Raw genomic sequence first — 15754 nt, forward strand, 5'->3', positions numbered from 1 at the left:
TGCCCTGCTGAAAGCAGGGTCGGCTAGAGCCGGTTGCTCAGGACTGTGTCCGCTTGGGTTTTGAATATCTCCAAGGACGGAGACTCCACTCCCTCTCTGGGCAACCTGTTGCAATGATAAGATCACCCGTACAGGAAAAATGTTTTTTCCTTAAGTTTATTCGACATTTCTCATGTTTCAATTTGTGCCCGTTGCCTCTGGTCCTTTCACTGGATACCTCTGCGAAGAGTCTGGATCCGTCTCCTTAGCAACCTCCCATCCGTTATTTACGCACGTTGAGGAGATCCCCCCTGAGCCTTCTCCAGTCTAAACGGTCCCAGCTCTCTCAGCTTCCCCTTGCAGGTCGGATGCTCCAACCTCTTAATCGTCTTTGTGCCCCTTCGCTGGACTCGCTCCAGTATGAGGAGAGCGGGGCTAGGAAACAGGCACAACCCCTGAAGATGCCGAACAGGGAACCGTGTTGGGGTCCCACACGGATCGATATGGGATATTGCATGTTCCTATAATCCAAAGCTTTGTAAAGTAACTCTGTGTGCTGCTGCTTAAGAGTGAAGAAAACCCAAGTTTTGCTAGTACTAGTGTTTTTGCTCTCCCGGGATGCACCAGCAGCAGTTTTAATCTTGAGCCTTCTTGCTGCTGCTTCTGTTTTGACAATAGGATCAGCCAGCAGCCTCCACTGACTGTGGTTTGTGTTCCTCAGCAAAAAGTACTCATTTTTCAAGTTCCCGTTCCAACTAAACGGGGACAGAACTTTTATAGGACAAACGAACGGCACTTCTTAAGCACAAGGGTCTCTCTGCTGAGATTTACTGGTCTGCTTCAAACAGTGGAGATGTTGGAATTTCTCCTCCAACAGACCCACACGTGCGCACAATATTTTTGAGTGCCTTTATGATGGAAAATGCTAATTCACTTAATTATAGAATGGTCGTTACCAGACCGCCACCATGCTACAAACCATATGCTGCAGCCGAGGCGGGGACTGTCATTTCAGGCTCTGTAGGAAGCCAACTATAAATCTGTGCTAGTATTTACAGATGTTATGAAATGATAATCTGCTGTGGCATTACCTTGCCCTGGTGCCTTCGTTAACAACAATTTTTGAAGGTAGGCAGATAATGTCCAGTGTTGATGGGTTGTGACGGGCACCATAAACAACTGTCTTTGGAAGGATGACGGCCACCAGCAGGACCTCTCTCCACCTACATGTCTCCAAGTTGCGCTGCGCTGGATATTGCACTCTGCATCTTCGGTTGACCACGTCGCGGCGGTCGGAGGTTTGGCACATGGGTTATCAGCCTGAATGTCTTATCTTTTTTTTTAGGAAGCGGAAAGCTCGGTGGTTGTTCTTTCCTTCCGAAAGCTGGATATTATATTTACCTGTGTTTGAAGCTCTGGGTTAAGGGGAGGTTATATTGAGGAATGTAGCTGCTGATAAAAGAATTGGATTTATTCCCCAGTTAAAAACACAAATTATTGCCTAGTTAAAAAAACGGATAAAAACACGTGGTAAACCAAAACTTCTGGAAGATAGCACAGCAAATGGGGATTTTCTCTCTCGCTTTTCTCTTTTGCCCTCCTGCTTTGTAACATCTATACAAGAAAAAGCCACGACCGTGCCTTAAGCAAGGAAGCAAGCGAGTGCGGATCTTGTGTCTGTGTTGCCCTCGTCTTTGTCCAGGGAACAGGAAACCTTCCTTCCTTCGCGTCTTTCCATCAGCGGGAATGTGATTATTTCTGGTAAAGTAGGAAAAATGCCTGCGTATTTTTGTGGTTGTTACTTAGGACTCTGTTTGCCTGGTCAGCTCGCTGCGTTTGCCTGCTTGAACACGTGGTGCTAAATCATATGAAGCCATAAAGAGGCCGTTAAAACTTTAACGGGAAAGGTAATGACACAGATGAGAGACCCTGAGATAAACTGCTGCAGAGGAAGAGAGAGACGCGTTTGCAAGAGGAGTAATTCCTCCTGGGTCAGGATATTTTTATCCTTTTGAAGACCGAGTTTAACATTTACCGACACGGGGACTCTCCTAAAGGCGAGGCTATGGAAAAGGGAAGAGCGTGAGCGCCCGGCCCGCGAGGTCCCCGGTGTGCTCGGAGGGAGGAGGAGGAGGAGGAGGAGGAGGAGGTTCGCTACGGCATCAGCCTCGGGCTCCCAGAAGGAGATTCCTGCTGGCTGCAAAGCCTGGCTGGATGCGGTGGAAGTCCCAGTGCTTGGTCCACCTCTTCCTCAGCCGCAAGCAGGTGAATCGCTGAAATCCTTCCGGAGAGGTCAAACGGCCTTCGTAGAGCGAGACACCCAGAGCGGACCATACTCACCTGAGTATCAGGTATGTGGCTTTTTGAGGCTTTTGAAAAAGCCTAAATATTTAAACAAACCCACTGAGCAGGCACCGTTCCTGTTTACATCCTTCCAAATCAACACCTTGAAGCTTCCTGATGAATTTTACGTGCAAAGACTTTGCACCCGTTTCACCCGTTTGCGGGCCTATTGCAGCCCCTTTCAGCCGCTGCATCGGAAACGGGGTATTTGTGCCGTCAGCTCCGATTCTGCAGATCTCGTGTTCAACCCCGTTTGAAACGGGAAGTCTCGAATCTGCATAAACCTGTTCAGTGCCACAGAACAGCTGTGGTATTTGCACCACTGGTTTTAATGGGACTTTGAATATTCAACATGCTGCATACCAATATATGCAGCAAAATGCAAGACGGTGTTCGAAAGCTGCTGATGCATCTTGCAGGGTAGGAGCAGTGGCCTAGGAACAGTCTGCGGAGTAGCGCTGCTGCGTCTTATTTATATTTTACAGAGTCGCTGTGATCCGTACGACGCTGATCTCGGTGATGCCGAATAAGTTGCGAATGAGATGCCTAAACAATTGGAAGTTCTTGAGGCCATGCATGCAAGAAGTTACGTGTTTTGAAGAGGTAGCGGTGTTACAGAGCGAGGGTCTATATTTAAATGGAACAGTCTGATTATGTGGAGTCGAAGCGTTACTGTAAATGGTGAAAGTCAAACTTGGGAGCATTCAGAGAGGAATTGTCCTTGTTTATTAGCTTAATCGGGTTCTCACGCCGCAGGAGCAGCGTGAGAGCGTGTTTTCCTGCGTGTGAGCAGCTAGCGCGTAGAAAAGCCCGAGCAACGAATACGCTGAATAATCCCGTCTTGTCCGCCATCGTTTGTAATATTTGCAGATTAGCTGGTTTTACGCTTTACATAGAGCCGATTTTTATTCCACGCTCTGCACAGAGAACCTGTTTGCCGTCGGCCCGCTCTGCCGACCTCAGGGCACACCGGGCCAGGAATCAGATAGACTCGGCTTAGCTGGTTACCAAAGGCGTAAGAAAAATGAAGCAGGTTCGCGAAATACAGGGCAGGAGCTAGTTAATGGCAGGTTTGCGTTCGTTTACGGGAACTAACTTGGTGCGATCCGCTCCCCGGGCTGCGGGAAAACGTGCATCAGTTTTATCCTCGGACTTTGCAGCCGAGGCGCCTTGGGATATTTAATACATTTGCCTAAACGCAAAAACAGACTTTGGGGTTGCTCCGCTGTTGCCGAATTGTTTTCTTCCGGCAAACGCTTGCCCCGGCTGCGGGAAGGGGGGAGCCGCGTGACTCAGCTCTTCTCCGCGCCCGCCCGGCTCTTCCCGGCCCTCGCAGCACCCAGGAGTCAGGTTACGCGGCGGCGCCCGCTGGTTGTTAACCAGCTCCGACACCGGGCTGGGAATAACTTTTCTCGTTCTCTTTGCCGCTGGCGATTTTCCCTTTGCACAGCCCGAGGTGGGAAACCTGCGGAGGAAACGCGGAGCGCGGGTTTCCCCCCCACTGCCGGCAAGTCGCTGGAATACGTAGAGGCACAAATATTATCGCCTTCGCCCCGGCAGAGAGCCGCATCCGAAATGTTAAATTGCTCCGGCGGGAGCTTTAGGGCAGGCAAGTTGCTCTGCCAGGGAAGCGGAGCAGCTCAGCAGCCCTCCGGCCTGCAATTCCCGTCCGTCAGGGATCGCAGGGCCGTCACTTGGATGCTTCCAACGGAAAAACGGGATACGTTGCAATGTTTGCTTCCCTGCTTTCCCCTCCCCAGCGGTTTATTTTAGGGAATTTGGGGAGTGTTTTGTTGCCCGTCTCTTCATTCACCTCCTCCTCCGCGTTTCAGCCGCGGTGCCTAAAAGCCACATATTTCCCGCGTGACCGGCAGTGATTATAATTACCTCGTGTACCTATTTAGATGCCTGGCACAGAAAAAGTCCTTTCGACAGATGAATATATGGAATATTTTTAATCAGCCTACTTGTCTGAAAAGCGAGGGATTGCTGTGATTTATTCAGTTGCTGTTTTGATGGTGGTTTTTTTAAACCTACCACGCTACCACGTACTTGCACGAGAACCTAATACCTGCAGTAATTTATAAAGTGTTTTTGTGTTTTTTTCCCCCCCCGTTACAGCGTTTTAACAGATCCCGGCGGAGGCACACCTCCATCTGGTTTAAAGCACGCCGAGCAGACGCGTTTGTTGTTGTGTAATAGTTGTGAAACGTGTTTGTTTAGCTGCTGGCGGGCGTCTTCGGCGAGCGCCTGCGTTGCCCTCGCCCTTCGCGGCTGCAGTTCGGAGCCGAGCACTTCGGGCCGTCGTCTCGCTTAAAGCAGCGCTGGCTGGCCGGAGTGTCCCTTCTTCCGACGACAGCTTCGTGGCAGGAGAAACCCTTCAGTAACTGCTTTTTAAGCCTTCGTGTGCTTATTTTGTATGACTTCACGTTGTACTTACCCTGATGGGGTTTAAATACTAAAACAAATTGAATCCTACGTCGCATCTTCTTGCGTTTGCCTCTCAGCCCCACCGGTGTCAAAAATGACATCTGTTCTCAGTGACGTGGCCGCCTTTGGCACCGTGTTTAAAAACACCTGCTTTACGGTCGTTTTGGTAAAGCTCGTAGTTCTTTAGTCTTAGTGATAGCTGCTTTTCTTTTTTCCTTTTGAATTTCCTTGTTGCTTAGCTGATTAAAAGCAAACTCTAGCTGTTTTGGCCGTGGATTTGGACTTCGGGAGTAGCACGGAAGTTACACTTCGCTTCAGGTTTTATTCTTTTGCATGCAAATTGAGCTCTTTCCCTGCAGCCCGAAGAGAGCGCGTTTTCACAAGCCCTAAGAAGGGAAAGAATAACCGGTATATTCTTTGCTTTTTGCTGAGGATCCCATGGGAGTTCAAACTGCCCGGAGTAAGGTCGCTTCTCTTGAGATAGAGCACTGGCGGTGCAAGGAGCGGGCAGTCGACCAGTCCGTTTGCACATGAGTTTTCATAGTATTTCCATCCCCGGTCGCGTACTTGGCCATCCAAAGGCAGCATCAGGACCCTGTGCGAGGGGTGCGGACCGGCGCCGAAAGCTGCTCACGCTCCGAGGGGAGGAATCTGGCAGAGATCCCAGCTTTGGAAACCCTGGAGCAAGATACCACGAGTGCACTTGAACCTCACCAGGTGGAAAGGTGATAGACTTCGCCGGCGCCTTAAGAGCGCTCGATTCTCCCGCGCCGCGACCGCTCATCGCCGCGGTGTCGTCGCTGCTGTGAGATGTGGGACATACTGTTTATTACACGGCAGTGGCATAAACAGCTCGGGCAAAATCACACTTGTCAAATACGAGGGGAAAATATTTGATGCTGCATCTGACATCGCAAAAATTGAGAAGACTTCTCGCCAGTTAGTCGCTGATGTGAATTAGAGCTTTTGCCGGTGGCAAGAAGGGAGGGAAGCGTTGGCTTGAGAGAGCTGGACAAACCGAGCTGCCCGAGAGGAGGGACGGCAGCAAACCTGCCCTGCTCGCTTGCCAGGAGCTCGCTGCTTAAAACATTGCAGTGCTCCTGAACCAGAGTATTTTTCTACTCTTTTGACGTAAACTACCACAGAATATCATTGCTTGAGTCTCCAGCTAAATATACCCACAAACGTGCTTCGGCACCCTAAATCACAGCGAAGGGCTAATGACGGGCTTGGAGACAGACATTTTATTTTCTCTGCGACCCCCAAAACAATGTGAAAATCGGGTAGAAAATAGCAGAACCTCCTGCCTGGGTGCGTATTGGAACACCCTCCTTAATGCTTGTGTACTTGCGTGCAACTTTTGCTCTTAAATGATGATTTTTTTGAGTGTGGTCCAGAAGGCGGCAGGATGGGGAGATATTGCGGCCGTAGGTGTTTGGGACGGGGTGACTTTCAGGTGATGTTCAGCACCGCCATCCCCTGCCACTGCTGTTCTGGGGGTTTTTCTTTTCCCAAGACTGGAAAAATCCCTTGGTTCAGATTCTCTCTGAAATATATTTGCATATACTTTGTCTTAAATCGGAATCAGCAGGAGCTCAAGCAGGGCTTTTACGTCCAGGGACGTAAAAAACATGCATCAGGCTCTACCTCCGTCTTGTAAGGACCGGGTGGGTCTCCCTTGAAAGCCAGAATACGCCCGTTGGCCTGGTCACGCTTGGCATAATTTGCTCATTGTGGCTCAGAAGTTTCGCAGGCTTCAGCGCCGAGTTTTGGGGCGTTGTGCAGCCGCTGAAGCGCTCCCTACGCCATTTGCCTCGAGCAGCGCTTCGGACTTCGCGGTGGATTGCCACGTAGCGTGAATCCTGTCTCGATAGCCGCAAAATTACAGTTTCATAAGTTTCTCATTTCCTTCCTTAATACACACAGTTTTGGCCTACCAACTAGAGCTTAGATTTTCTAGATCCTGCGTCGCAGACTGAAACGGTTGCCTTTATTCCTTCGACCCGCTCTTGAATTTTAACGTAAGGACTTACCAAATGCAAGGACGAGAACGGGGTCTTCAGCATGGCCGCAACGTGCACCGCGCGCGTATGGTAATTCTGCGTTCGGAGAAAAACTGCTGTGTTTTTGAGCATATCCTTCCCCGTAATCCTGAGCCCCCAAGAGCCTCCCCTTGTGGAGCCAAAGACCCGATGAGCTCTTAATTTGTCGGGTAAACCTGATGATACGAGGAGTAGCCAGAAGGTTAGTGGCTGCCTGTGCTGTAATAAGCTATTTAACAAAAAGGTAAGTTATAACTTATTGCTTAAAAGGAAGAAGAAAAATGGAAAGGTAATTCTGAATGTCTGCTTAAAATGCGTAAGTGGCATAACTCCGCGGCTCCGCTTTATCGCTGCTTCGGGCAGATAGCGCGGAGGAGAGCATCTGGTAGCGTAAATTGTTATAGTCCGTTGAAATCAGCGGAACGACGAAACTTTACGCACCCCGCGGTCTGTCTGCCAGCCGCAATAGTTCTGGGCCGCTTCACGGCGTTGCAAACCCTTCAAAGCAGCGGTGGCTCGCGTTCAACGCAGTCGGGTTTGTTTCTTGGCGCTCGTCTCGCTTTGGGGCGTTCTGTCGGCAGCACGCCTCGCCGTTCCGCCTTTCCTCGGGGCCGGGTTCGGAGCGGGATACTGGGAAGTTCGGCCAAGCTTTCGGGGGGTTCGGCCAGCACGGGGTTTCGGCGGCGTGCTTTTGAGCCGAAGTGCGCTTTTCCCCTGCAGCGCTTCAGGTTGGGACCATGACGGAGAAGGTCTTCTCCACCCGCTGTGTTTCTGTGGCATCTTTATATTAATGATAGTCAGCGTCGCGCCCGCTGACGTCATCGGTGCTCTTCTTTTGGGGATGAATTATTTGAAACGCTCGTGTGCTTTTGTTCCCGGCAGGCTCCGTACCCCTCAGGACAGAATGCGGCTCCGACCACGCTGGTGTATCCTCAAGCCCCTCAGACCATGAACACGCAGCCTCAGACCCGCTCGCCGGTAAGGGCGCCCGCGTTTCCCTTACCCTCTGCTCCTCCTGCCTCCTCTGTGCCTTTCTCTGTGCCTCTGCGTGTGTCCGTGGCGCTCGGCCGGTCCTCAGGAAAGCGTGTTTTACCGCCCTGGAAGCCCGTTCCACACGGCGAAGCCGTATCGAATTTTCGGACGTTGTCCTGTTAGAAGAACTTTCCTTTCCAAGTGGCTTATCAGAGAAGAAGCGATGGAGGGATTCTCATCTGCTTTCAAATAACACCATTTATTTTTAGCGCAGTTGCCTTCAGGTTCACTTCATTTTAGAGCTTAGATTCATTACCAGAATCTTTCTCTCTTTGCTTCTTTTTTTTTTTTATTTATTTTTTTTCTTCTTGAAGGAAGTATTTTGGTAAAGTGCTAGGACAGAGCTCAGTGAAGGAAAGCGATCCTCTGCAGCAGCGCTCAGTCACCCGCGGCCTGCGGGCGTCGCTTCCGAATCAGGGCCACCGGCTCGGTTCGAACCGTTCCTGCCTGTCACTGTTAGGTGCTCACGCATTTAATAGATTTATTTAACGTAGAGCTTCTGGGTATCCGAATCGTTTTGTGGTAAGCCCCTTCTCATCCAGCCTCGGGCTCGGTTGTCCTTCGTCATCTTTTGTGCCTAGAGTGAGACCGCTCCGCTGCCGTCGGCCTTTGGTTCCCTAAACCGGGCTCTCGGGGAGGAAATCTCCGCTCGTGGCGCGGCTTCCCGTGCCGGCGTCGCGTGCTCCCCCCCTGCATCCGGAGGCACGCTGGCTCGCCGACGCGGCGTCCGAAGGCGCAGTTAGCCTAGGGAGCAGCCGGCCCCGTGCCTCTTGCAAATCCGCATCTGCGTCGTAACCCTTCCGGTTGCCTAAAAAAAAACAACCCCAAACCCCCCCAAAATACCACCCTGCACCATTCCCGGCGCTCTTCTCTTTTTAGAGTGAGATGAATGCCGCCGAAACGTGGCACCTGGAAACCTGTTTGTCCCCATTCCCAGGTAGAGCACAGGGCAAGCTTTCCCCCAGCCCGCAGCGGCACCGCTGCGCTTGCCCCCGCTTCCGGAGGTTTCGCCTCCGGGGGATTCGCAGGAGGGTTAGTTCCGAGGCCCGCCGACCTCCGTGCCGAGGCAGCCCGTTAATGCCAGTTTTGGTGATGTTTCTGCAATGTGGACAGCTGCGAATTTGTCCCTGGATCCTTCCCCCCCCGCTCCCTTTAGTCCCCCGTTCTGATCAGTAATGTGGGATACAGATGGTTTAAAAAAAAAAAAAAAATTTAAAAAATAATCTGTTCTCAGTAAGTATAATCATCTTCTTTACCTTTAATTGTTGAAAAGCGAAAATAAAGTTATATGGTTAGAACTGGAGCAAAACCTGACTGAAGAGCTGCATCTCTAAACCAGTTTTTTTGACAGCCCAGCAGAACAGTGCCAATACATTGCACAGACAACTGGAAGAGGAGGAAGGTTTTGGAACAGAGTCCGGTTTACAGGTCCCTGGCTGGAAGAGGCTGGATAAAATACTGCATTGTAAGCAATATAACAAACTGTACTCCTTCTTGCAGGCGATTGTGCCGATGGCACCGTTTATTCATTTATTTATTTATTTATTTGATTACCACCTCGTTTTGTTGGCTGATCTACAGAAACGCACTGATTTGCTTCTCTTGCCTAAAAGCCCGAGCTGCCGTGGCAGTTTCTGCCCGGTGTCAGTGGTGGAAGAGCTTCCAAAAGCCGAACCGCAGCGGGGAGGGACTGATCCGGTAGGCCAGAGACCAGGGCGGCTTCGGGTTTCCCACCCGACAGATAACGTTTGCAGGCAAATTGGCCGAAAATGCGTTAAATTGTAGGGATCTGGCCCCGTTACTGAGGAGGTACGGAGGAAGAATTTGTCTGCAGTTGTCAGCCGTTTTTCTGTGGTCATGAACTATTTTATTTTACTTTTTTAATCTCTCCTGTATGCAGTTTTTGCCATCTGCTCTGCTAGCGACCATCTCCACCCCCATTACTAAAAGTCGCACGCATAACATTTCATTCCACCTCCCCACCCCGAAACGAATGCAAGACTAGCTGGGCCCAGACTACTCTTGCATTTTGTTCTGGGCTCGATTTACTTCATTTATTTATTTACTTATTTTTTTTGCAAAACCTTCGTGTTTTTTGGTGGCGAGGGGAGGGGGAAGAGGGGAGGAGGAAGGCAGCAGGAGACCGCCTTTGCCACCCGAGATCCACAGCGTAGCGCCGGCCGTGCCGCAGCTGGTTGGGAGGTTTTTGCACCGGGGAGGCGCCGCTTCGCCGAGCAGCCGGCGCGTCCTCCGCTCCGTTTCTGCAGCGAAGGGCCATTGGCAATTGCACAGCTCGGGCTTTTCTGTTCTTTCCTGGACAGCCGCCTTTGCAATCCAACCGGCTCCGTGTATTTTCCCAGCTAGTTTCCTAGTGCTGTTTGTGTTTGACATCGAGGATTTCGCAGGTCAGTTCCAGCCTGGGGGAAGGCAAAAATGAAACGAGAGCCGCTCGGCCCCGCTGCGGGCGGCAGCGTCCGCGCCAGCCCCGGGCACCGGTTGGTTTGAACGCAAGCTCTCCGATCGCAGGAGGTCTGCCAAAAGCCGTAGCCGGAGAGGGAAGGACCCAAGCGGCCGGTTCAGCCGTCCCGGAGAGAAGTGGTTATTTGCCCGCGCTGGCGGCGGCGAGCGAGCGCGCCGGGTTCCCGGGCAGGCGCTACGCAGCGAGCGGCGCCGTAAGGAGCGTGGAGGGGGGCAGAAGTGTCGCGCCCAGGTTTCGCGCGGAAGTTTTCCTTTCTCTCTACTACCTTCATCTGAAAGAAAACCACAGTGTCTATTTTTAATCCGAGCCAGCAGTGACTACAGTTTGTTCTGTTGCTTACAGCCACTAATAGGAATAAATCCTGTCAACCTGAACTATTAAAAAAATAAAATAAAAACCAATAGCCAATGGTGACCACAATAGTTTAGGGCATTTTTCACTAACTTTGAGGCTTTTTTTTTTTTCTTGAAACACATATTACTTTTTACCACGGAATACACTTTAGCTTCTTAAGACGTAAACTTCCAACTCTTACTTTAAACCCAGTCAGGGTTTCCATTTCTCATCGCAGCAGACCGATCAGCAGAGCCGCTGTCCTTCTCCCCCGTAGGGTTTGGGAGACACCTGAAAATCCTTGAACGCTCCCGTCTTGCGGTTGCTGTTAAAGCAGATATTTCAGGGCGTTAGTCTCGTGAGTTGATGCTGCTTTGAGGCTTTTCTTAACTGGAAGGCTTAGGAAGGCTGTTCCAAGGGTGTCTGCTGGGGCGGGAAAACTATCATTCGTGAATCAGTGCAGGTCACTCTTTTTACACCGTGACGGTAGAAACAGTCTGTGTTGGAGTATTTTCTTTTTTCTGAAGGTTTTTATGACTTTCCATCCAAGGTAGAAGGAATACGTAAGCACTGTAAGATACTCTGGTGTTAGTAAACTGCTCTTGGAACTATTAAACATAGGCAATTAAAATGTTTATAAAGGAGAAATTCAGCTGGATCAGTGAACGTTTATACTTCGCTTCTCATGTTTGATGGCATTAAAATAGCTGGGAAGTAGGGCTGTAAGTTAACCCCGCTCCGCTTTTCCTTACTGGAAAAAATTCTTATTAAGAAAATTAACAATCCGTAGTCAGTTTTGGTCCCTATTTAGGAACAGTTTAAGTGTCCCTGATGTTTTTATACGGCCTATACAAACTTCACCGATGTGCGTGCTCCTCTTCTTCAGGGCGCTTCTCCGTTAGACCGTGCGGCAGCCCCCGGGCAGAAAGCGAACGGTGCCGGGTCGGGCCCCGCGCGTAGCGTAGCGCGAACGAGCGGGGCTGGGCTGAGCTGAGCCGCGTCGCGTGCTCCGGCACGTGCCTGGCGCTCCTAATTAGCCGCGACGAGCAACAGGCAGAGGCGTGCAGGGTTTTGCTGCTGAGTGTAAGAACTCGCAGAGGGCTCGAGCTTCGTTTACGCTGCTTAATTATTTGAGCCGTTGTCAATAGATTGTCTGCTCTCATCACGCAGCTTGGTTGCATTAAGGGTTTAAAGGCCTAGCTTGGTTTCTGGAAAGAGGCTACCGTGTCACCTTTCTTTATATTTTCCGTTTCTTGCATTCATTTTTATTTCTATTTTAGCAATCAGTTACTTGCTGGAAAATGCCTTGCCTGTTTACTGAGCATGTCGACTTCTGAATACTTTTCCTCCCCGCGTAACCCAAGCGGGTGGGAAGGCGCCCGAGTAACCGGAGCTCGGGAGCCGGGACCAGGGCCTCCTCCCGTGCCCCGTCCGAGGTCCGCCGGGGACGGCACGGGCTAATCCAGCTCCTTCGGTTTCAGCCGAGGGGCAAATCCTACCCGTGAAGGAGCAGGGTTGCAGGGTTATATTGCAATCATTATTAATAATAATAATAAAAAAATGCAATTGCACTGAGCACGTGCAGAGTCGCCTTTGCCTTGCAGAGTTGCTCGTGCCGTGCCCATGGTCTGCCTGGCTCTTAACTGCTGTCCGGGCACGAGCCTCCATCCCACCGGATAGTCGGAACGGCTCCGAGTCCGGCTGTCCCCGCTGCCTAACCCTGCTCACGGGCTGCCTGCCTTGACCGCCCCGCTGACGCCGTTTGCTAGGGAAGGAGACGGCGTGCAGGTTGCGGCCAGGGGTCCTTCAGGCTTATTTGCCTCCGGACGACGTTAGAAACTTTGCGTATAACTCGGGCTGGCAGTTTGCCGTTTTTAGAAAGTCTGGATTTACGTCTGGTCTTCTTCCCGCTGGTATTTTTGAGGGGATGGAGGTAGGTGGAGCAGGGATGGGTGGAAAAGAGGAGGAGAAGCGTGGAAAGCGCAGGAGAGCGCTGCCAGCTGCGCCTCGTGCTGCGGCACTCTCCTTTCCCATTGCTTGCAAGGAACCAGTCTGTTCTCACCACGTTAACGGAGAAATTGGTGGCGTTGGGACTGGTGCTTAGTCTTGGAAAGTTTATCCTAGGGGAAACCCTTATTTTGTTCTCATTTCGCTCCCATTAGTCGGAGCAGTTTGATACCGTAGGGGTGTGAGCACCTTTGGGAAAGGACTGTCTCGGGACAGCAGGTAAGTCCATCAGCAGGCATAGACACCGAAAAAGCTAGATCCCTTTGCTCTTTCCGCCTCGAAGAGCGACGTGGAGGCAGGCACCCTTCCAGAGTAGGATAAAAAGAGGCTTAAAAAGCAGAAGGAGGCTTTTTTTTTATTTTTGCCGTGCTCCTCTGCTCATAGCCAAACATCCCACGGGAGGGAGAAATGATCTGCTGCCTTTTGCACGTGGCAAGGGATTGCGGTGACGGGCGGTAGCAGAGGAATGTTTTTCGGATTACTGAGCGCTGTACAGAACGACAGAATTAGTATCGTGTTTAGATACGTTTGTGCCTGACCTTCGCTTCAGGTCCGTGTTTATATTAGGAGATGCTGAAAATGCATTGCAGGTCAGAAACTCCTTAGTTCTTTCGTAGGTTGTTACTAAGACAAATTATACACTCGGTGCGAACCAGGTTCCCGTGTTAAAATTGGTGAGATCACCCTAAGCAGAACTTGCACCAAGAGACTCAAATCTTGAGGCAGCTCGGCCTTTAGGAGATGATTTTGGTGTTTGGTTTTGCTGGCATGACCCTGCCGGCAACCTGTTGCAGCTTGATTGCAAATTTTCCTTTGGACCCAGGTTCACCCTGCCTCCCGGCTCAAACTTGGATTTCCAAGTGTTTGCCCAATTTTAGCACTACGTGTTTAACCGTATTGCAGCTAGATTTTGACTCCGTTTGAAGTCTGCATGTAATTACCCGAGAGAAGCTGTCACCGCTGGGAAAACGTGCGGGCTTCCTTCCCAGTGCCGCCCGTCGTGCCCCGGACGGAGCAGCGGAAGGGGATGGGCACGGCGACCCTTATTTCTTTTCCTCCCGGCCTCGATGCGTGCCCGCGGGGCGAGGGGGTTTGGCCGGCAGTGCATGCGGAGGGACATGGCGACTGAAGCAAATTCATCCCAGTCCTGATAACGCTTAGAGGGTTCTTGAGGCCGAAGGAAATTATTCCGCTCGTGGGAGCTGGGAAATGCGGACTCACCTTCTTTAACACACTGGAATCATTAAATGTTGCATAACGTGAGCAGCCGGCTTCTAGAATTGAGATTTTGTCAGCTAAAATATCCTAAATAAGTACCTCAACCATAGTGTTAACATTTATTATAACAACATGACATGCTCTTCTAAGAAAGCAGCGGAAAGACGAGGTTTGCAACGATTCCCATGTCAACTCCAGCATGGTTTTATTAACGTATGCTTCTTATTGATTCTGTGCCTTTTTCCGTGAACTAGTAGATTATTCTTTAGTGTTGTTTCCTGTAATTATTATAGCTTTAAAGTACTCAAATTGGCATGATTTAGGCACTTGAAGTTGACTGGAAGCTTCATAAGGAATTTATTTTCAGCTGGGCGTGCTAGGAACCCGCCTGCGCTGGCTGGTTCAAGCCAGTTGGGGCTATAGAAAGTATAAGCAAAGTCTAAAAGGTAGTGTAGTGATAGTAATAATATAGTATATATAGTCTATAGTTTTGCTTTAATATTTTCTAAGTATGTAAGTTTTTAAACATCCTGTCACCTCTTGTTTTCACTTGGATGCCAGGTTGGGCACGCGAAGCCGAGGACGCTGTGCCGGGGCTGGCCGTGCCGCTGAGGTCCGGTGCTGGGTTTCCCCCGCTGCGGCGCGGAGCACCCCTTGCCTTTCTCCGCGAGGCTCTGGAGTCGCTTTGTTGCTCCTGATCCTCCTAAAGCCCAGCTGGAAATAGCAGTTTGCTTCTAAGTTTTGCAGTCTGAAATGCCGGCTAACCTTTAATTTAAAGAGCGACTGCAGAAGCATAGGGGCTATTTTGAAATGGATGCTCAGAAGAGGCCAGTGTAATTAAAAACAGAACTGAGAACAAGTATAAACTCAAATGTCATATTTCCCTTTCTGACTTATAATTGTGTTTGAGATTAGTTTACTAGTTACGGCAAACTAACTTAGCTTGAGGTTGCAGTTGTAGTTTGTTCCAGTTTTAGCTCGAGGTTATTCGAGTTCTTTTGACTACAGCTGACACAAAAGCAAGCTGGGTTTGGCCACGAGCTGCTGTTAAAAAACCTCGCGATTTGGCAAAGTTAGCAATACACTCCCTGCGCTGACTCAAAACTGACCGTTTTGCAGCTCCTTGGAACATCTCAGGTTAGAGAACGATCGGCCACAGCTGCTATAAGCAGTCCTCTCTCTTCATCCACAGGCGTGGGGAGGAGGTATCGCTTTTAAAGCCTGTGGTCAACACAAGGGTGTTTGGACTTTTTTTTCCCCCTCCATTTTATTATTTATTAAATAATAAAGCTGGGAAAGTCTGAGCAGGGAAAAGCAGGGTCAGGTTATCCCACCGGTCGTCTTAGCCAGACCAGAAAGTTTAAAAATTAATAACACCGCTGTGTTAGTATCCAAGAGGCTTAACCGAAGACGAGGGCTTGGATGCGTGATTCGATTTGAGAGCGCTGCTGACAACTCGCTAAACTTTCCTTTTGCTTCCTTTGTTCGCAACCTTTTGCAGGGCCGTGTGGATCCATCGCAGCCGCCAGGCTCGAATCTGACCTGGAAATAAGTGGATCAGTGCCTAATGCGCATCCCCTTAGTTAGGCTAAGGCTTGTTTTCCGTGTGCTGACCCTCCTTTATTTCTCAGGGAAGCTTTTAGCCTCGGTAGGGAGTGCTCCGCAGATGTCTCGCGGAAAGCGAGGGCTTAGAAACAGAGATGCGGGAGTAAACAGCAAATCAATTAAAATGCGCTGGAGCTTTATCAGGAGATCGTCCCTCTCCTTGATCATCGATTTTTTCTCCATGGCAAATGTGGTCCCTCTCGTCTGGCTGGCCTTCAGCAGACGTTTGACATGGGCTCACGTGGGGAGAAAGTTAAGCTGGAGATGATGATGTTTAATGGAAGGG

The 15754-nt window shown here is 50.3% G+C and overlaps 1 protein-coding gene across 13 annotated transcripts in view; it reads left to right on the plus strand.

Moving 5' to 3' along the window:
* The window catches only part of EIF4G3 (eukaryotic translation initiation factor 4 gamma 3), a 130283-nt gene that overhangs the window by 51430 nt on the left and 63099 nt on the right, over window positions 1-15754 (plus strand). For 10 of the 13 annotated variants that reach the window (XM_067311081.1, XM_067311084.1, XM_067311082.1 and 7 more), the window contains 2 exons: window positions 7677-7772; window positions 9178-9291. The exons of 1 other annotated variant lie outside the window; for it this stretch is intronic. In XM_067311081.1, the coding sequence (XP_067167182.1) occupies window positions 7677-7772; window positions 9178-9291 (210 nt within the window). The remainder of the gene's footprint in view (window positions 1-7676; window positions 7773-9177; window positions 9292-15754) is intronic. 2 more of the 13 variants (XM_067311085.1, XM_067311086.1) reach the window with 1 other exon arrangement.

Source organism: Apteryx mantelli, chromosome 26, assembly GCF_036417845.1.
Source record: "Apteryx mantelli isolate bAptMan1 chromosome 26, bAptMan1.hap1, whole genome shotgun sequence".
NCBI lineage: Eukaryota > Metazoa > Chordata > Aves > Apterygiformes > Apterygidae > Apteryx > Apteryx mantelli.